General features: G+C 35.7%; 1 protein-coding gene across 4 annotated transcripts in view; it reads left to right on the top strand.

The window, feature by feature from the left end:
* Window positions 1-22,215, top strand: part of WDR47 (WD repeat domain 47) — a 63,504-nt gene that overhangs the window by 21,758 nt on the left and 19,531 nt on the right. For 2 of the 4 annotated variants that reach the window (XM_018045846.1, XM_018045847.1), the window contains exons 3-7: window positions 1,827-1,910; window positions 5,779-5,884; window positions 10,404-11,206; window positions 15,582-15,705; window positions 21,510-21,688. In XM_018045846.1, the coding sequence (XP_017901335.1) occupies window positions 1,827-1,910; window positions 5,779-5,884; window positions 10,404-11,206; window positions 15,582-15,705; window positions 21,510-21,688 (1,296 nt within the window). The remainder of the gene's footprint in view (window positions 1-1,826; window positions 1,911-5,778; window positions 5,885-10,403; window positions 11,207-15,581; window positions 15,706-21,509; window positions 21,689-22,215) is intronic. The other 2 variants (XM_018045848.1, XM_018045849.1) reach the window with 1 other exon arrangement.

Here is a 22,215-nt window from a genome sequence, read left to right as displayed (position 1 = left end):
TGTGGCATCGTGTAAAAGATACTAGATTAAGAAATCAGAGACTGTAAACTTAAAATATTTCTGAAATATCTCTTGTAGCTGTAGAAGTAAAACATACTCATATAAATATATTCTTTGTAGAAAATATAGAAAAATAAGGAAGAAAAATCACCTCACCATCCACACATAGTTTTTGATGCATATTGAAAAACCAGCAATTCTGTTTTGAATTTATAATTTGTATCCTGCTTTATCCATTAACATTATAAGAATTCTCTGTGTGATTATACATTTTTGCTTTTAAAGTTTTCAGTTTACTTAATTTCCTAATAATTTCCCTATTTTTAGACAAATTGTTTGCAGGTTTTCTTAAATGCTCTACTGAGCATCTTTCATACATATGACTTTTTCTATATCTTGGATTATTTCCTTAGCACATGTTTCTTGGAGATGGAATTGCAGAGCAAAAGGGAGTTAACATGTTTGCCAAAATGGAAAGCTAAATATATCCTTCCTTGAATTGGATGGAAAAAGAAAAACCCAAATTTCCAGACAGAAATGTATTCTGTGCTTATGTGGTACCAAATGTCCTTGACAGGGAGTACAGATTCTTGGATATGTAGCATTGTGTGAAATGAAAATGAAGTGTTTCTAACTCATGAAGAAGGAACTTTTTAAAAAGCTTTATTATATCAGGAAAGTTTATTTAAATTCATTGCACTTCCCTGTATTTAATAATATGAATGTCACTGAGCCCTAGAGAGCTTAGTCAATGAAATGTGTAGCAGGAACCAATACTAAGGCAGTATTCTTTGGGCTTTGTCTTTCAAGCATTGCTATTCCTGGAATTTAGTAGTGGCTCTCCGATATCCCTCTGCAGAAACCCGTTGGTTTGTGGTGAAGTTTTACTGGTCTAAGGTGAAATGCAAAGAGTTAAAGAATAGTAAATTTTTCATTAAACTAAATGTATTCTTCTAATGTATTCATCTTAAGGACTCACCTTTGAAATTATATCCTTCCTACTTTTTAAATGTTAAAATGTCCCTTTATAAAATGATTATGTTATATATTGTGATTGCTTTTTATTACTATTCATTCTTTGTAGAATTTTAAAAGTTGGCAATCTTATGTAGATCTTCTTGCTTGTTTCTTCCTTTTTTAAATTTTTGGTTCTAAAAACGCATAAGTAGGGAAATAACTTTTAAGAAAGAACAGTAATCTAAAAGCCTTATAACTTTTGGAAGTTCTCATAGACCACTTAAGTCAGAGAAACCTGGTATTATTCATTACTGTTTTCATTCTCAGAATATAAAGTTTAGTATATATTAAATTTAGTTAAATGCCTCCAAGATGTTGAAGTCACATTTAGAGCAGTTTTTCAGCCTTAGTACTGTTAACATCTTGTTGTGTGAGTGTGGGAGTTGTCCTGTGCATCGTAGGATGTAGGATATTTAGCAGTTCCTCTGACCCATACCCTGTAAATGCTGGTCACACCCCAGTTGTGACAACCAAAAATGTCCCCACACAGTGCCAGATGTCTCCAGGGGGCAAAGCTGCTCCAAGTTGAGACCCACTGACTTAGGGAGACTGGGACATACCTACACACTGGCCCCTAAATAATACAGAATAACTTTAAACTGTAAGATTAGTGGGGAAATAAATACACTTTCAGTGTTTTTACATAGGTGAAGAAAAACACATTTTAGAATGAGGAGTGGGTGCAGGTTCAGAGATTCTTCTCAAATAGCGTATGTTGTTACAAATAATTTGTGGGAAAAGTTAATTCTGCTTTTAATTAATTAGTGTAACACATATTTGATAGCATGCATGGATTTTTCTTTATATAGGCAACTAATCCTTGATGGTCAATGGGATGAAGTTCTTCAGTTTATTCAGCCTCTAGAATGTATGGAAAAATTTGACAAAAAAAGGTAAGATTTCATATGAAACTTTTTAGTATCTTATTGTTGGTAGAAGTGTAGCAGCTAGCAAGACAAAACAATAAACAAAAATTTAAAAACAGGACTGTTAGCTTTTCTAGCACATAGTACCCTCAGTCCCATTGAGTTGGAGCATTTCTAGAGGACAGCTTGCATGTACTTCAATTAGTTGACTATCTGATATATAAAATTAGTCAATGGTGCCTATATATAAAACATCACAAGGGCCTATCTGAAGCAGTTGTTTCTTCATAATACTACAAAGATTTTAGAGATGTCATTCCATTGTTTCCTGACCTCCATTATTTCTGCCAAAGAGTTTTTTTTAATTCTCTTGTATGTAATGTTCCTTTTTTTCTTCTTCTACTAGCTGCCTTCAAGATTTTCTCCTTGTCATTGGTTTTCAGCAGGTTGATTGTGCCTAAGTGTGATTTACTTGTATTTTTCCTGCATGGGGTTTACTGAGGTTTTTGGATCTAAGTTTATGTCTTTCGTCAAATTTGAGAAGTTTTTGGCAGTTACTTCTTCAAAAATTTTTTCTGCTCCTTTCTCCTCCTTCTAATTATATAGTATTAGATTGATATTGTTCCACAGTTTTGAAGCTTTTTTCCTTTTTTAAAAACAGTTTTTCTGTGTATTCTTTAGTCTTGATTTACCTTCAACATTTATTGACACTTCCTTCAGTTAGTAACCTGCTCATAAACAGTGAATTTTTCATTTCAAATATTGTACTCTTTGGTTGCAGAATTTACTTTTATTTATAATTTTTCTGCTGAGATATTCATATCTGTTTGTTCATTGTGACTATATTTCCCAATAAAGTCCTTGAACTTATTTTTAGTAACTGTTCACTAATAGTTCTTATTTGCTGATTCCAACTTCTGGGTTATGTCAGGCTCAGTTTCTATTGATTGCCTTTTCTCTTTACTGTAAGTCACTCTTTTTTCACATGTCTCATCATTTTTCAAAATATATTCTGCGCATTGTGGATTCATTGTTGAAACTCTGGATTTCTGTTATCTTCTTTAGAAAACTATTGATTTTTATTCACACAGGGAGTATACTTTGTTATACTCAGAAAGCAAAGTCTGTCCCTCACCTAACAGCCATCAGTTGAAATCTCTGCTTAGTTATTTAACCTTCAGTCTGTTGCTTTTGCTGGGCTGTTTGGAGTCTCCCTTGCATCTTGGGTTTTAGGTATGGCCAAGGTTTTAGGCACAGTTTATACAGTAGATTTTGATATATTTTTCATTGTGGTTTCCTCTTGTTTTGGATCCTCCTACCCTCTCTGCCACTTTTCAGCTGTTCTGGCATACCAGACCTTTCTCTGACTTCTCAAAAATCTGTAAAACTGCAGCTTTCTGCTTGAGTTTTAGCTCATGCTGTGTGGATTGGGGAGTATCTCAACTGGAAGGCCCTATACCCTTGACTCTCACTCCCTAAAGTTCCCTTTTTTCATGTATTGACTTCCCTCTAGGTGTGCTAGCCATTTTTCCCCCCCTTTGGTGCTTTCAAATAATTTTTGGGTTTTATCTAGGGTTTAATTGTTATTTGCAGAAAAGTTAGCCAGATACAAATTACTCCACCATTATCAGAAGTGAAACTTCGTGTTAGTTTCTGATTCTCCATAATTCATGCTATTTGATACTTCTTTGCTTTTGTACATTGTTTATTTACCTGGAATACTGTTTCTTACATCATCTTCTGCTTTTACATAGCACATGCTTGATGATTTTCCAAGAGTCAGTTCTTGTAAGACCCTCATCGTTTCTTATAGACTTGGTTTCATACTCCTTCAAAATCTTTCTCTGCGTTATTCACTCAGTCCTGTCCGACTCTTTGAGACCCCATGGACTTTAGCCCTCCAGGCTCCTTTGTCCATGGAATTCTCCAGGCAAATACTTCAGGGTGTTGCCATTCCCTTCTCCAGGGGATCTTCCCAACCTAGGGTTGAACCCGAGTCTCCTATTACAGGCAAATTCTTTACTGCTGAGCTACCCAGGAAACCCAGAACCTTGCTGAATCCTATACATATTCTATGGAATTTATTAGATGATTCTCTTCTTTTTGTTTTTTAAGTTGAAGTATAGTTGATTTATAATACTGTTTTAGTTTCAGGTATATAGCATAATGATTCAGTATTTTTGCAGACTATATTCCATTATAGCTTATTACAAATTCTCTGTGCTATACAGTTAATCTTTGTTGCTTATCTGTTTTATGGATAGTAGTTTGCATCTGTTAACCTCATACCCGTAACTTATCCCCCACCACCAACTTTAGTAACCACAAGTTTGTTGTCTATGACTGTGAGTCTGTTTTGTGTATATATGTATATTCATTTATGTTATTTTTTAGATTCCACGTATGAATGTTATCATATAGTATTTGTCTTCCTTTGACTTATTTCAGTAAGCACAATATTCTCTAGGTCCACCCATGTTTTTGCAGATGGCAGTATTTTTTGTTTTCCTCTTCCTTATATGTCTTCTTTTTAAAAAAAATTTTTAGTTTCAGATACACAGCAGAGTGATTCAGTTATACATGTATCCATTCTTTTTTAGATTCTTGTCCTGTGTGAGTCATTACAGAATATTGAGTAGATTTCTCTGTGCTAAGCAGTAGGTCCTTATTAGTTATATGTTCTATATATAGTAGTGTGTATATGTCAATCCCAGTCTCCCACTTTATCCCTCTTCCCTTTTTCCCACTGTTATGATTAAGATTGTTTTCTATATCTGTAACTCTGTTTCTGTTTTTAAAATAAGCTCATTTGTACCATTCTTTATAAGATTTCACTTATTAAGTGATATCATGTGATACTTGGCCTTCTTTGACTTACTTCACTCAGTGTGACAATCTCTAGGTCCATCTGTGTTGCTGCAAATGGCATTATTTCATTCTTTTTTATGGCTGAGTAATAGTTCGTTGCGTGTGTGTATACACACACACCACAACTTCTTAATCCAGCCATCTGTTAATGTGCATTAGATGAGTTGCTTTCATTAGATGCCCTTCTTTTTAAAGGTAGGGATTTTGTTTTATTGGCACGTATTTGCTGTTAAAACAATGGTTGGAAGAATGACTGTGAAGGTTCATTATTATTTTCTTTCAGCCCTTAGAAACACTTTTCTTTAAAGTGCTTAAGGCACTCAACATTTTTTGATTCATAGACAAGTCAAATAGACTCTCCCTTTCTCCTCTCTGAAAAATACCTTTTGAAAAGTTTTAAATCTACAGTTATTCTATGGCTTTTTAGCAGTTTTATTCATTTCATTCTACCCTTTCATCTCCATTTTTATATGAATTTTCTCATGTTTGAAAAGACATATTTTGGGAAATAAAATATTTGGAATATAAAATGTTTTGATTTCATGTTAGATGACTTTTGACATCTTCCATAAAAACTTGATTGTTTTCTTAGAAATAATATTTCAAATAAAAGCCCTTGCTTTGAGTATTAAATTGTGATTTCTTGCTATCTTTTAAATTATAGCTTATGAGTGATTGAACACACACACGCGGCTTCAGTGTGATTAGCCTTATAAGGTATTTTTAAGAGTTTTCTGAAAGCAAAGGTACTTACAGTAACTAGTAAATACATTTGATTTATGAGACATTGGGAAATTAAATTTTTAAAGTGTTTTTTAAAAGAAATAATTGATCCTATAAGAAAAACTTGGCCTATTTTGCTTTAGGAGCTTGAGTTTCATTTCTGGTCATTGACATTGCTATAGTGAAAGGCAGTGAAAGTGTTAGTCATTCAGTCGTGTCCGACTCTTTGTGACCTCATGGACTATAGCCTGTGCTGTAATTCAGCTTTTAATCATTTTAATGTTTCATATTTTATTTTTCACAGGTTTCGTTACATTATCCTGAAGCAGAAGTTTTTAGAAGCTTTATGTGTTAACAATGCAATGTCAGCAGAAGATGAGCCCCAGCATGTAAGATTTTTATTCCTGAAGGTTTGCGCCATAGTCTTGTTTCAGTCATAAGTATTTTATTCCCTAAAACAAAAGATTCGTATCATGAGTTGAAGTTTTTGAGTGGTGGTGGGGCAAGATCTGTTGTTTTACAGGTGTAGTGCTTTCAATCTGTAGTGCTTCTGGATTTGTTCTGTGATTTAGGCAAAGATGATACACATGAATGGCTGTTTGGTTGGAGAGTGTGTGCCCCTCTTGTTTAAGGTGATCTAGATATCCAAAGATGTTTGACTTGATGAGTATATCATTGCTTCTTTTCTTATCCCAGAAGTGAATTATGTTTACCTCTTCTTTCTGTCTTTTCAGTATTTCTTTGATCCAGAGGTTTTTTTTTTTTTAAACCCTTTATTTTTTGGCTGTGCAGTACAACTTATAGGATCTCAGTTTCCCAACTAGAGGTTGAACCCAGGCCCTTGGCAGTGAAAGCGCAGAGCCCTAACCACTGACAGCCAGGGAATTCCCCAGAGGTGTTTCTTAATAGAATGTTTATTAATGACAATTTAGATTTAATGATATTAAATTCTTTTTGGTTAGAGAGTTACTTTTAAAGTTTTAATATTAGTATTGTTGCATCCAAAACCAAAGAAACTTTTATTAAGTGCTAGTAAGTAATCATTGAAATAGTAGAGAAATGCTTGCCAGGTAATGATGTTTAAAGGTAGAAAGAGGTACTTTCCTGGTAGTCTAATAGTTAAGACTCAGCACTTCCACTGCAGAGGATTTGGTTTGACCGCTGGTCAGGGAACTAAGCTTCCACATGCCAAATGGCATGACCAAAAAAAAAAAAAAAAAGTGAAAAGAACACTGGAATATGAATGAGTCAATAAGAATTTTCATTCTGTCTTTGTCACTAATCAACTGAATTCAGTTCAGTTCAGTCGCTCAGTTGTGTCCGACTCTTTGCGACGCCATGAATCGCAGCACGCCAGGCCTCCCTGTCTATCACCAACTCCCGGAGTTCACTCAGACTCACATCCATCGAGTCTGTGATGCCATCCAGCCATCTCATCCTCTGTCATCCCCTTCTCCTCCTGCCCCTAATCCCTCCCAGCATCAAGGTCTTTTCCAATGAGTCAACTCTTCCCATGAGGTGGCCAAAGTACTGGAGTTTCAACGTTAGCATCATTCCTTCCAAAGAAATCCCAGGGCTGATCTCCTTCAGAATGGACTGGTTGGATCTCCTTGCAGTCCAAGGAACTCTCAAGAGTCTTCTCCAACACCACAGTTCAAAAGCATCAATTCTTTGGCATTCAGCTTTCTTCACAGTCCAACTCTCACATCCATACATGACCACAGGAAAAACCGTAGCCTTGAGTAGACAAACCTTTGTTGGAAAAGTAATACCTCTGCTTTTGAATATGCTATCTAGGTTGGTCATAACTTTTCTTCCAAGGAGTGTCTTTTAATTTCATGGCTGCAATCACCATCTGGAGTGACTTTGGAGCCCAAAAAAATAAAGCCTGCCACTGTTTCCACTGTTTGCCCATCTATTTGCCATGAAGTGATAGGACCAGATGCCATGATCTTCGTTTTCTGAATGTTGAGCTTTAAGCCAACTTTTCCACTCTCCACTTTCACTTTCATCAAGAGGCTTTTTAGTTCCTCTTCACTTTGTGCCAAAAGGGTGGTGTCATCTGCATATCTGAGGTTACTGATATTTCTCCCTTCAATCTTGATTCCAGCTTGTGTTTCTTCCAGCCCAGCGTTTCTCACTATGTACTCTGTATGTAAGTTAAATAAGCAGGGTGACAATATACAGCCTTGATGCACCCCTTTTCCTATTTGGAACCAGTCTGTTGTTGCATGTCCAGTTCTAACTGTTGCTTCCTGACCTGCATACAGGTTTCTCAAGAGGCAGGTCAGGTGGTCTGGTATTCCCATCTCTTTCAGAATTTTCCACAGTGTATTGTGATCCACACAGTCAAAGGCTTTGGCATAGTCAATAAAGCAGAAATAGATGTTTTTCTGAAACTCTCTTGCTTTTTCCATGATCCATCGGATATTGGCAATTTGATCTGTGGTTCCTCTGCGTTTTCTAAAACCAGCTTGAACATCTGGAAGTTCATGGTTCATGTATTGCTGAAGACTGGCTTGGAGAATTTTGAGCATTACTTGACTAGCGTGTAAGATGAGTGCAATTGTGCAGTAGTTTGAGCATTCTTTTGGATTGCCTTTCTTTGGGATTGGAATGAAAACTGACCTTTTCCAGTACCCTTGCCTTGAGAACCCCATGAACAGTATGAAAAGGCAAAATGATAGGATACTGAAAGAGGAACTCCCCAGGTCAATAGGTGCCCAATATACTACTGGAGATCAGTGGAAAAATAACTCCAGAAAGAATGAAGGGATGGAGCAAAGCAAAAACAATACTCAGTTGTGGATGTGACTGGTGATAGAAGCAAGGTCCGATGCTGTAAACAGCAGTATTGCATAGGAACCTGGAATGTCAGGTCCATGAATCAAGGCAAATTAGAAGTGGTCAAACAGGAGATGGCAAGAGTGAACATCGACATTCTAGGAATCAGCGAACTAAAATGGACTGGAATGGTGAATTTAACTCAGATGACCATTATATCTACTAGTGCGTGCAGGAATGCCTCAGAAGAAATGGAGTAGCCATCATTGTCAACAAGAGAGTCTGAAATGCAATACTTGGATGCAATCTCAAAAACGGCAGAATGATCTGTTTGTTTCCGAGGCAAACCATTCAATATCACAGTAATCCAAGGTTATGCCCCAACCAGTAATGCTGAAGAAGCTGAAGTTGAACAGTTCTATGAAGACCTACAAGACCTTTTAGAACTAACACCCAAAAAAGATGTCCTTTTCATTATAGGGGCCTGGAATGCAAAAGTAGGAAATCAAGAAACACCTGGAGTAACAGGCAGATTTGGCCTTGGAATACCGAATGAAACAGGGCAAAGGCTGATAGAGTTTTGCCAAGAGAATGCACTGGTCATAGCAAACACCCTCTTCCAACAACACAAGAGAAGATTCTACACATGGACATCACCAGATGGTCAACACCAAAATCATATTGATTATATTCTTTGCAGCCAAAGATGGAGAAACTCTATACAGTCAACAAAAACAAGACCAGGAGCTGACTGTGGCTCAGATCATGGACTCCTTATTGCCAAATTCAGACTTAAATTGAAGAAAGTAGGGAAAACCACTAGACCATTCAGGTATGACCTAAATCAAATCCCTTATGATTATACAGTGGAAGTGACAAATAGATTTAAGGGACTAGATCTGATAGACAGAGTGCCTGATGAACTATGGACAGAGGTTCGTGACATTGTACAGGAGACAGGGATCAAGACCATCCCCAAGAAAAAGAAATGCAAAAAAGCAAAATGGCTGTCTGAGGAAGCCTTACAAATAGCTTTGAGAAGAAGAGAAGTGAGAAGCAAAGGAGAAAAGGAAGGATATAAGCATCTGAATGCAAAGTTCCAAAGAACAGCAAGGAGAGATAAGAAAGCCTTCTTCAGGGATCAATGCAAAGAAATAGAGGAAAACAACAGAATAGGAAAGACTAGAGATCTCTTCAAGAAAATTCAAGATACCAAGGGAACATTTCATGCAAAGCTGGGCTCGATAAAGGACAGAAATGGTATGGACCTAACAGAAGCAGAAGATATTAAGAAGAGGTGGCAAGAATACACAGAACTGTACAAAAAAGATCTTCACGACCCAGATAATCATGATGGTGTGATCACTCATCTAGAGCCAGACATCCTGGAATGTGAAGTCAAGTGGGCCTTTGAAAACATCACTAGGAACAAAGCTAGTGGAGGTGATGGAATTCCGGTTGAGCTATTTCAAAATCAACTGAATTACTTAGGTTAAATCTGGACCCTACCTTTTCCCATAGGTAAGATATAGAAGCTGTGCTATGCAATTTCTGAAGTTCTGTACATCACTGAAAGCTCATGATCCTAAGATAATATTCACTGTACAAATTACTTTATCTTTTAGCTAAGCTTCCTTTTGTTCTATCTGCACCAGTTTTGTAAAAGTGAACTGTAGATGTTGCCTTTCTTGATTTGGTTTCTTTCCCCACACACATTTGTCCTAAGGCAAGTTTGAGAATGGCTCTCTTGCTTTTTCGGTAAGCTGGAGTGATGGCAGGGTATAGTAAGCCGTTGAATGTTGACATGCTTCAGTTTCATTGCTCAAAAACTTAATTATCCTTACTCTTAAAAATTATGCATCAAAAATGATAGTATTAAGTCTGAATTACCTTACTTTTTTCTAGGTAAAATTTAATATGCTAATAACCAAATTTTAAAATCTTTATTTTAGTAGTAGAAAACATTTGGATTCTTCACTTGCAAGTTGTTATATAGCCCACCATTATATGAGTATTCTTTGACACTAGTTTATCCCTTTGCAATTGAACAGTTTGTGAAAGTTTATAAAGTATTTTTGAGGAAAATACTTTCATTGTTTTCATATCTCATAGGATCTCTCTTTATAGCACTTGTTTTTTTTACAGCTGGAATTTACAATGCAGGAAGCTGTGCAGTGTTTACATGCCCTGGAAGAGTACTGTCCTTCTAAAGATGACTACAGCAAGCTCTGTTTGCTTTTGACTTTGCCTCGTTTGACCAATCATGCTGAATTTAAGGACTGGAATCCCAGCACTGCACGAGTTCACTGCTTTGAAGAGGCTTGTATCATGGTGGCAGAATTCATCCCTGCTGATAGGAAGCTAAGTGAGGCTGGTTTTAAAGCAAGTAACAATCGTTTATTTCAGCTTGTAATGAAGGGCCTACTTTATGAATGCTGTGTAGAATTTTGTCAAAGTAAAGCAACAGGAGAAGAAATTACGGAAAGTGAAGTACTCCTTGGAATTGACCTCTTATGTGGTAATGGATGTGATGATTTGGATCTGAGTTTATTGTCATGGCTCCAGAATCTCCCATCTTCGGTCTTCTCTTGTGCTTTTGAACAGAAAATGCTTAATATTCATGTTGACAAACTTCTAAAACCCACAAAAGCTGCATATGCTGATCTTTTGACACCTCTTATCAGCAAACTTTCTCCGTATCCATCGTCTCCAATGAGAAGGCCTCAATCAGCTGATGCCTATATGACCCGCTCTCTGAATCCTGCTTTAGATGGCCTCACTTGTGGACTGACCAGTCATGATAAGAGAATCTCAGACCTTGGGAACAAAACTTCTCCAATGTCACACTCCTTTGCTAACTTCCATTATCCAGGAGTACAAAATCTCAGCAGAAGTCTCATGCTTGAGAACACAGAATGTCACAGTATTTATGAAGAATCCCCTGAACGGTAAGTATTTGCTTATAAAAATTGGCAGATCTCCATAAGTGTGAGATAATCTAATTGGGGTGTGTGTTTGTGTTTTCTAAATGTTCAAGTCTCTTTAGTTGAAAGTTAGTCTTTAAAGCTTTATTTGTAAGGAGTTTTAAAATTTTTGATAATTAATATTCTCTAGGAAAATCTTTATTTTTATGTCCTGTATTATCATTTTGCTGGTTATAAAGGCAGTGAATACGTATTAAGAAATTTTGGAAATATGGAAGATTATCAGTAAGAGAATTAAAATCCCACACAATCTCACACTTAGATGACCAATGTTTTTCCTATGAATACGTTTTTAAAAATTGGGAAGGTGCTATATATATTTTCATACAGTTTGCTTTTTTTTTTTACTTGATAGATCATGAATTGTTCCCATATTCTTAAATGTTTATTGAGGTCAGTGATTAAGGGTATGTGCATTATTCCTTTGTATGACTGTGTCATAGTTTTACCTAATTCCTTATTGTAGGAGAGTATAGTTTCCTGTAAATACTACTGTATTGAACATGTATATATATAAAAATCTCTGGTTATTTCCAGTTATCTTTAGTAATTCTTTATATATATATAAGTGTTAAAACCACCACTCAGTTTTTCTTTCAAATCTGGCATGAAATAATAATTTCCTGATTAGCAGTTCTTTATATCAAGGCTTAAGAAACTTCTTATCTCAGTTTTCCAGTAATCCCATTGGGACACATGGCTGGTTTCCTATTCTCTGAGTTGATACTATGAATCATTACTATTGACTGCAATAAATTTATTAAAAGAGCATAAAAATGAAAACTTTTACTATTCACATAGGATAGTTGACAGCATTCTGTATTGAGGAAGAAGCACTGGACTTGGAATTTCTGTTTCTAATTAAAACAAGAGGAGGTATTTAGTTAAGGCATAAGAATTACAGGATAAATATTTATGGAAGCATTTTCTGTTAAGTTGCTGTGAGATTGTTGGGTGTGGTGGGTGTGATTTTCTTTAATGTTCTTTAAAGAAAGGAGAGGATTCTAGGATCCGTTAAGTGAGGGGACTTCCTAAAGCCTAGGGTGACTTCCTGAGGCATCTTACTGCTCTGTATTTTATATTTGAAAGAAAAAGATGATATCTAGTGATGAAAACGAATGAGTATAATTTAATATAGGGCATCCTATTATTTAAATCCTAAAGGAATAGAGAATCTTGAGTATTGGTAGAGACTATCTTAAACTTTTCTTTGACTTTTCAATCCCTTTAGAGAAAATTTTTGCTGTCTGGGATGCTGAGCTTCTGGGGGAACTGGTGACGTTTTTCTGAGTATATGAGATGATAGGAGCTTCTTGGTCAATATAATGAATAGCATGTTTGGGATTGTACACCAGTGGGATTGTCTTGATAAAGAATAAAAAAAAAAACACAAAAAGCTAGCCAAATTTGACTCTACACGTGCTGTTTCCTGTGTAAAGAAAGTACTATAATTGAGAATTGACTGAATAAAGATGGAAAGAAGTGAAGTTATTAGACCATTATAGAGGGGTAAAATGTAACTTGTTAAAAGGTAAGTAATACATGTGTTTTTAGCTGAGCAGTAGTAACAAAAACATCTGTCATGTCTCTGAAACCGGGAAACTTATGAGGCAAAGTAATGCAGAACAGTGAGTAGAACATGGTCTTTGGAGCCAGACTATGGTGTGAATAGTAGCCTTGCCGTTTTCTAGCTGCATGATCTTGGAGTGGTAACTTAATCTCTCTGAGCCTCAGTGACCTCCTCTATAAAATAGAGTGTTGACTTGTAGAGTGAGATAAAGTTCCTAGCAGAGTGGTAAGCATGTGCTTGGTGCTTAATAAATACAGATTTCCCTCCTTCAGGGCTCATACCCTTGGAAAGGACAGTGTGTCAGAAGGGCTACTAATAACCTGTTCAGTTCAGTTCAGTTGCTCAGTGGTGTCTGATGCTTTGTGACCCCAGGAAACTTAGCACACCAGGCCTCCCTGTCCATCACCAACTCCCAGAGTTTACCCAAACTCATGTGCATCGAGTCAGTGATGCCATCCAGCCATCTTATCTTCTGTTATCCCCTTCTCCTCCTGCCCCCAGCCCCTCCCAGCATCAAGGTCTTTTCTAATGAGTCAACTCTTTGCATGAGGTGGCCAAAGTATTGGAGTTTCAGCCTCAGCATCAGTCCTTCCAATGAACACCCAGGACTGGTCTCCTTTAGGATTGACTGGTTGGATCTCCTTGCAGTCCAAGGGACTCTCAAGAGTCTTCTCCAACACCACAGTTCAAAAGCATCAATTCTTCGGTGCTCAGCTTTCTTCACAGTCCAACTCTCACATCCATACATGACCACTGGAAAAACCATAGCCTTGACTAGACGGACCTTTGTTGGCAAAGTAATATCTCTGCTTTTGAATAGCTATCTAGGTTGGTCATGACTTTCCTTCCAAGGAGTAAGTGTCTTTTAATTTCATAGCTGCAGTCACCATCTGCAGTGATTTTGGAGCCCCCCAAAATAAAATCTGACACTGTTCCCACTGTTTGCCCATCTATTTGCCATGAAGTGATAGGACCAGATGCCATGATCTTCGTTTTCTGAATGTTGAGCTTTAAGCCAACTTTTTCACTCTCCTCTTTCACTTTCTTCAAGAGGCTTTGAAAAATAACATGTTATAGAAGAGTTATTTGGCTGTTGATAAAGTATAAAAATTTATTTTGGAAAAAGTTTACCTGGTTTTGAAAAATGTTTTAGGTATAATTAGAAAATATGGGTAGCTCAGATCAATTATGTTAAAATGCCACATAAAGAGACTTTTGCTTGTGGTAATATAAGTTTGAATTCAGTATTTATTTTAAAATATTTAGTTGTCTACTCTGTGCTAGCACCATGCTGCATCCCCAGGATATAATGATTGAGTTACTATGGTGAAGAAGATAAAACCCACAGGAAAAGTTTATAAAAGAGTGTGTAGTGTTTTGAAGGATATATTTTGACTTGAACAGAAAGCAACTCAAAAGAGAAAGAAAAAGCAGGTGAAATATGCAAGCCGTGACTATGCAATATAATGGTCTCAAAATTAAATCGCAGGAAAAATAAAATCTATTCCCAGACTTGGGCCAGCATTGGATTTGGAGTCCAAAGACCTGGATTCAAGTCCTAACTTTATTTACTAACTATGCAGTTTTGGGAACATGCCTTTTTTGAGTCTGTTTACTCGTCTGTGAAATGGGAGTTTTAATCTATTTTACAGGTCACTGTGCAGATTAAATGAGATAATGTATATGGAAGTGCTGTATAAATTGCAAAATTAAATGTTACTTTATAAAATTGTTTTATTCTATCTACACAGTTAATAATTCTTACAAATTCTACTTTTGGATTAAAATGCATTTTCCTTTGGTCATTAGCAGTTTATAGCATCGTCCTGTAACCGAAAACTCTTCCCAGAGCTTTCTACTTCCCCCTCAGGGTGCATGTGTGTGTATATATGTCTAGATATTTATGACTACTAGGCTCCTAATGGTACCTTTGTGAAGGTGACTATCTAGCTCTGCTTTCCTAAACCCTTGACCTCTATTTATTTTTTTTAGACCTCTATTTTAGTATGTCTTACATACTTATGCCTGGAGAGGCCATTGTGAAGTCATTTCATAATCAAATTAATTGAAGACAAAATTCACTTTACTTTTGTACTTGTTCCAATGGTATCTGTTACTGATCGGTAATCTTTGTGAATGTGGTATTTGTCATCTTTGGATAATGTTAGTTATTAAAATTTTTAAACAGTGTAACTATGAAAAGTAGAAGCTGCCAGTGTCTTAAGAAGACGACAAGGAACAACCTGACAGAAGACATCAAACTTACTAATTAGTCTACATTAAAAATATTTGAAAGATGTTTCACTTTTATGTTAAGTGCAAATAAAGAAAGCCTTTTAATAAAATCTCAACTATTCTTAGCTTTTTATTGAAATATATTGGAGGAAAGAAAATTGATGTTTGGATAACAGAATAGCAGATTGAGTTCTTTAAGTGAATTTAGGCTTTAGGTCATTTGACCTATTAATTTGTAGATGAAGCTGAGCCACAAAGAATGTAAGTGATTTCCCAAGGCTGCACATACTCTTTTAGATGGGAGTCCCTACCTTCCTTGTTTAATAATCCAGTGCTCTTTCATATTATTAGCACATTCTGTTTTTTAAAATCCCTTACATATAGTACTTAAGAGAAAAAAGTAAAGTTTAAAATCTGTTTTTGTGCATTTAATATATACTTAAGGTAAATATGCCTCTTTTAAATTAAAATTTCTCTAACTACATTACATTTTTCTTTACCCCTACTTCTTCCTTTTCATTTGTTACCCTGAAGTGATACACCTGTTGAGGCACAGAGACCTATCAGCAGTGAAATCCTGGGCCAGAGTTCAGTTTCAGAAAAGGAGCCTGCAAATGGAGCACAGAATCCAGGACCAGCTAAGCAAGAAAAAAATGAGGTAATGTTTACTACATCTCAGGCCTTTTAGAGTTATCCATTTTGTAAGAAGTAATTCTATTTGCTTGGATAGAATTTTAAAAGAATTTTCTGTTATTTCACAGGAGAGAGAATACCTAGATTTTCTTATTAGATCATTTCTCCCCTCTTCTTTAAGAATTTATAGTTTTTTTGATTGTTTTTTAATATATATTTTAGAAAATTTTTAATGTATGAATTTATTAACAATTAAAAATATCACAGTTGACATTCCTTCTGCATGTTTGAGAATTCATGTAATTGAATTCGTATTAAAGGTAGACAACTTGTATTTTAAGATATGTGCTCTATATTTTACTAAGTAGATTTAATGAGCAAGAAATTATGACATTTATAATGTAGAATAATACCTTATCTCTGCTTCCCTGCTGGCTCAGCAGTAAAAGAATCTGCTTGCAATGCAGGAGATGTGAGTTTGATCCCTGGGTCAGGAAGACCCCCTGGAGAAGGAACTGGCAACCCACTCGACTGTTCTTTTTTATTTTTTTAAATAAAAGTATTTATTAGGCTGTGTTGGTCTTCATTGCTGTGTGGGCTTTTCTCTCACTGCAGCGAGTGGGGGCTGTTCTCTGGCTCCTGTGCACAGGTTCTCATTGCAATCGCTTTTCTTGTGTAGCACAGACTCTGGGGTGCATGGGCTTCAGTAGTCGTGGCTGTTGGGCTTCTAGTGCACTGGCTCAGTAGTTGTGGCACATGGGCTTAGTTGCTTCTCAGCATGTGGGATCTTCCCAGACCAGGGATTGACCCTGTGTCTCCTGCATTGACAGGTGGATGATTCTTTATCACTGAGCCACTAGGGAAGCCCCCACTCCAGTATTCTTACTTGGGAAATACCATAAACAGAAGAGCCTAGCAGGCTACAGTTCATGAGGTCACAAGAGTTGGACGTGACTTAGCAACTCAACCATCACCACCACCACACCTTATCTAAGCCTTTAGAGTTCTAGTTTATTTTTCTGTGATGCTTTGAAAAGGAAATTGTGAAATAAGGTGCAAATTTTATCATATTTATAATATCCCACTTATAAAGGGTAAGTAGGTTTCATAAGTTGAATAAGTTTTTTTTGTGTTTGACTAAATATTAAAAATGAGGTTGAAAAATTATCCTTAAAAGTACATATGGATATGTACCAAATAACAGTATCCAAAAGTATATGAAGCAAACATTGGCAAAGCTGAAGGGAGAAATAGACTGTTCTGCAATAATAGTTGGAGGTTTCAATACCATACCTGCAGTAATGGATAGACTATCTAAACAGAAGATCAGTAAGGATATAGAGGGCTTGAACAATGCTGTAAACCAGTTTGTGCTAACAGACATCTATAGAATACTCAACAGTAGTGGAGTACACAATCTTCTCCAGTGCACATGCAGCGTTCTTCAAGATAGATAGTATCTTAGGACTCAATACATTTTAAAAGATTTAAAATCATGTAAAGTGTCTTATCTGACCACAGAGGAATGAAGCTAGAAATGAGTAACAAGGAAAATTTTTAAATTCAAAATTTGGAAAAATGAATCAACACGTTCTTAAACAACCAGTGGGTCAAAGAACTCACAGGGGAAATTAGAAAACACTTAGAGACTAATGAAAATGAGCACAACATAACAAATATACAACAAGCTTATGGAATGCAGCAAAAGCAGTGCTCAGGGATAAATTTGTAGCTGCGAATGCTTACATTAAAAAAAGAAGAAAGATCCCAAATTAATAAGTTTATGCCTTGAAGAGCCAGAAAAAGGAAGAGCATGCTATATCCAAAGCTTGCAGAAGGAAGGAAATAATAAAGATTAGAGGAGAGAGAAATAAAAGGGAAACAACAGGGAGAATCAACAAAATCAAAAGTTGGTTCTTTGAAAAGATAACAAAATTCTTAAGCCCTTAGCTAGACTGACAAAGAAAAAAGCCAATAACTAAAATAAATAAAACTACCTTATAGGGCTTCCCTTACAGGTGGTAAAGAACCCACCTGCCAGTGCAAGAGGCACAAGAGATGTGAGATTGATCCTTGGGTCGGGAAGATCCCCTGGAGGAGGAAATGGTAACCCACTCCAGTATTCTTGCCTGGAAAATTCTATGGACAGAGGGACCTGGTGGGCTATAGCCCATAGGGTTGCAAAGTCGGACATGACTGAAGCGACTTAGCATATCTACCTTACAACAATAAAAAGGATTATAAGAGAATACTATGACCATTTGAAAACTAACAGATAACTTAGATGAAGTGGACAAATTCTTTAGAAGCAAATTACTAAACTCACTTGGAAAGAAATAGAAAATCTCAACAGATCCATATTGAGTAAAGAATTGAATCAGTAATCAAAAAGCTTTCCAACAGAGGAAAGACAAGGATCAGATGACTTTACTGGTGAATTCTATAAACATTTAGGAAGAGTTAACAATAATCCTCAAAATTTTCCAAAAAATAAGAGGAGGGAACCCTTCCTAACCCATTCTATGAGTTCAGCATTACCATCATAGCAAAGCCAAGTGAAAATATTAGAAAAAAAACTATAGACCAATATGTATTATGAATATATAAGCAAAAATCAAAATACTAGCAAGCCAAAACCATTAGCATATTAAAAGGATTATACATCTTGACAAAGTAGATTGATTGCAGGATGCAAGCCTGGTGGTTCAACATAGAAAACTTTCAGTTTAATAATCACATTAATAGAATGAAGGAAAAAATAAACAACATGTGATTGTCTCAATTGATGCAGAAAAGACATTTGACAAAATGAAACACTCTTTGCTGTTAAAAACTCTCACAGAACTAATAATAGAATGGAACTTCCTCAGCATGGTGAAGATTATGGAAAACCCAAGCTAATATCATACTACTTAATGGGGAATGACTTAAAGCTTTCTCTCTATGATCAGAAACAAAGATAAGGATGCCTGCTTTCACAATTGTTACTTCAACATTTGTTACAAGTTCTAGCCGGAGCAGTTAGACCAGAAAAATAAATAAATTGGGAAGGAAGAAGTAAAGCTGTCTCTATTCACAGATGACATAAATATTATATATCAGAAAGAATCCACATGACCCCTATTAAAGCTTATGAGCAGGTTCAGCGAAGTTGCAGGGTACAAGATCAACACATGGAAATTGTTTCTGTATACCAGCAGTGAATAATCAGAAGAGGAAATTAAGAAAGCAGTTTTGTTTACAGCAGTATATAAAAGGATAAAATACTTGGGAATAAATTAAACTAAGGAGGTAGAAAATTGGTATGCCAAAATCTACAAAATATTACTGAAAGAAGTTAAAGAAGACCTAAATAAATGAAAAGACATTCTGTGTTCATTAATGGGAAGATTTAATACTGTTAAGATGTCAGTACTACCCAACATTATTTACAAACTTCATGTAATTCCTGTAAAAAATTCCACTGCTTATTTTGTAGTAATGAAAAAGCTAATACTCAAATACTTGGAATTGCAGCAGGCTTTGAATAGCCAAAACAATTTTGCAAAAAGAAATATAAAATTGTAGGACTCATACTGCATAATTTCAAAACTTACTATAAAGCTACAGTAATTAAAACTGTAGTTCTTGTATAAGGATAGGCATATCGACCAGTTGAATAAATTGAGAGGCCAGAAGTAATTTCATATATCTGTGACCAGTTGATTTTTGGTATGGGTGCCAAGTCTACTCAGTGGGGGAGAAATAATCTCTTCAACAGATGATGCTAGATATCTGGATTTCCACATGCAAAAAAGGAAATTGGACCTCTGCCTCACACCATATATAAAAATTAACTGAAACTAGATCAACAACTTAAGTATAGGACCTACAAAAGTATAAAACTCAGAAAAAAACATAAAGATTAATCTTTACAACCTTAGATTTTGTAATATGTCCTTAGGTATAATACCAAAAGCTTAAGCAACAAATGCAAAAATTGAGCTTCATCAAAATTAAAAACTTTTTTGCATCAAAGGACATTATCAATAATCTGAAAGGACAGCCTCCAGAATGGGAACAATATTTGCAAATTATTTATCTGGTAAGGTTTTAGTATCTAGAAAATATAAAGAACTACTACAACTCAACAGTAAAAACATCCATTTTAAAAAAGGCGTTGAATAGACAGTTCTCCAAATTGGCCAGATGTCTATAAACAGCCAATAAGTACATGAGAAAAATGCCTAACGTCACTTGTCATTAGGGAAATGGACATCAAAACCACAATGAAGTATAACTTCGCAATTACTAGAATGGCTAAAAGGCTAAAATCAAAGCAGGAAGTAATGTGTTGGTGAGAAAAGAGAGAAATTTGAGGCCTCATACATTTCTGGTTGGTATGTAAAATGGTGTAGTCACTGTAGTTTCATGGTACCTCAAAAATCTAAACAAGAATTACTATATGACCCAGTCACTTTACTTTCAGGTATTACCCAAAAGCTTTGAAAGCAAAGGCTCAAATAGATAACTGTACATCCATGTTCATAGCATCATTGTTAACTGTGGCCGAAAGGTAGAAATAACTCATGTACATCCACAGGTTAATGGATAGACAAAAGTGATGTATCCATACGATGGAGTACTACTCAGCCATAAAAAGGAATGAAGTCTGACATAGGCTGCAACTTGGATGAACCTTGAAAACATTGTGTTAAGTGAAATAATTCAGACACAAAAGCACAGATACTGTATGATTCCGTTTACATGATATATCTAGGATAAGTAAATTCATAAGACAGAAAATGGAATAGAAGTTAGCAGGCATTAGAGGAGGAAGGAAATGGAGTTATTGTTTAGTGGTTACAGAGTTTCTGTTAGGGGTGATGAAAATTTTTGGAAATAGAGAATAGTGGTGGTTATGTAACACTATGACTCTAATGCCACTGAATTCCACACTGAATGGTTAAAATACAATTTTTTTATATTTATTTTACCACAAAAAAATTTTTTAAAGGACATAGAGATAATTTTGTTTCAGAGTTATTGCTGTAAGTTATAAAATAGAGGAGGACCATTACTATTCTCTGGGAAAAGGAGACAGTTTTAGCTTTAGTCAGTCAGTCCTACAGGACTCTTGGTTAAGCTTACTGTCAGTGTTGGCCAGTTTTAGAGATGATCCAGTTCATATGATCTCTGTAATTTGACCACACTCTAGCTTGGCAGGAGGGTCTTTCTTTGCCAATACTGGAATTCACTATAATATCTAAGTCCTTTAAGTTGAGTACTATGTAGTTCTTTTAGATGAATGAAGTAGGAATGTTGAGACTGCTGAGTTTAACATCTATTTATTCTATTTTCTTGTGAAGAGCCATTTGAATTAAATTGCTGTTTTTGAAGGAAATTTTATAAGCTTCCTTCTAGAGTAACCTATTAAGCCACAGCCACTTACATGCTTAAATTTTGTTAGACAAGGTTAATATTGTATTTATTAAATATTAATGTAGTCCCTCGGGATTTTTTCCTAGTAATATAGATTTGTGCTAGTCTTTACATTTGTACTGTATATTCGTGTCATCCTTGTGACAACTGTAGTCTGTTTTTATTTGTGTTAGTCAGAGATCCAGAATGATCATTTGTTTTGGTCAGTCTTTTACAGTGGAATAGAGCAAATTAATTGATCTGATCTAATTGACTGTTAAGACTCATGCATACCATGTTATTTTTCAAAGATCCAGTATATTATTTTCTGATTGCCGTCTATATGTTTTATGCAGCACTTATGGAAGTTACTGTTGAGTGATAACATATTCATAGTCTGCTCAAACTTTTTTTTTTAATATTTTTAAGCTTCGAGATTCAACAGAACAGTTTCAAGAATATTATAGGCAAAGATTGCGCTATCAACAGCACTTAGAACAGAAGGAGCAGCAGCGACAGATATACCAGCAGATGCTGCTTGAAGGAGGTGTGAATCAGGAGGATGGTCCTGATCAGCAGCAGAATCTTACCGAACAATTCCTTAATAGGTCGGTCTTTTAGTCACATTCAAAATATGAGGAATTATTTAAAAGCTATTAAGAGCATGCAGTAACTGCTACTTTTTGTGTATAGTTTGAAATTTTAAGGCTTTTTAAGTGTTTCAAGTAATGTGGAGTTACATAATCTCTTCAGTCACAGAAGTCTGAGGGCTCATCCAGTTTTGTCCTCCCGTTAAATGGTCTTTCGCATCTGAGCAAAGGGAGCGGTGAGCATGGTGGTTTCAGCATATGGGCTGAAAGTGGGCTGCTTCTGGATCTGGCCATGTCTTAGGGTAGCTGAAGACTTAGGGGAAGTTACTGTCTTCAGTTTGCTTGTTTCCTCATCTATTTCACAGGGTTGCCATGAAGATTAAACGAATTAACCTACATAAAGTACTTAGAACAGTACCTGGCATAGAGTAAACACTATATTAAGTGGTAGTTGTTATTTTATTGTTATCTTGAGAGCTTAAACTTTCAGATTTTATTGAATTCAGAATATTAAAATGATTCTTATTAATTTCTTCTAAAATGTA

Source organism: Capra hircus, chromosome 3, assembly GCF_001704415.2.
Source record: "Capra hircus breed San Clemente chromosome 3, ASM170441v1, whole genome shotgun sequence".
Classification (NCBI taxonomy): Eukaryota; Metazoa; Chordata; class Mammalia; order Artiodactyla; family Bovidae; genus Capra; species Capra hircus.
Note: the sequence above shows the minus strand (reverse complement) of the source record. Positions and strands in the feature narration are given on the sequence as shown.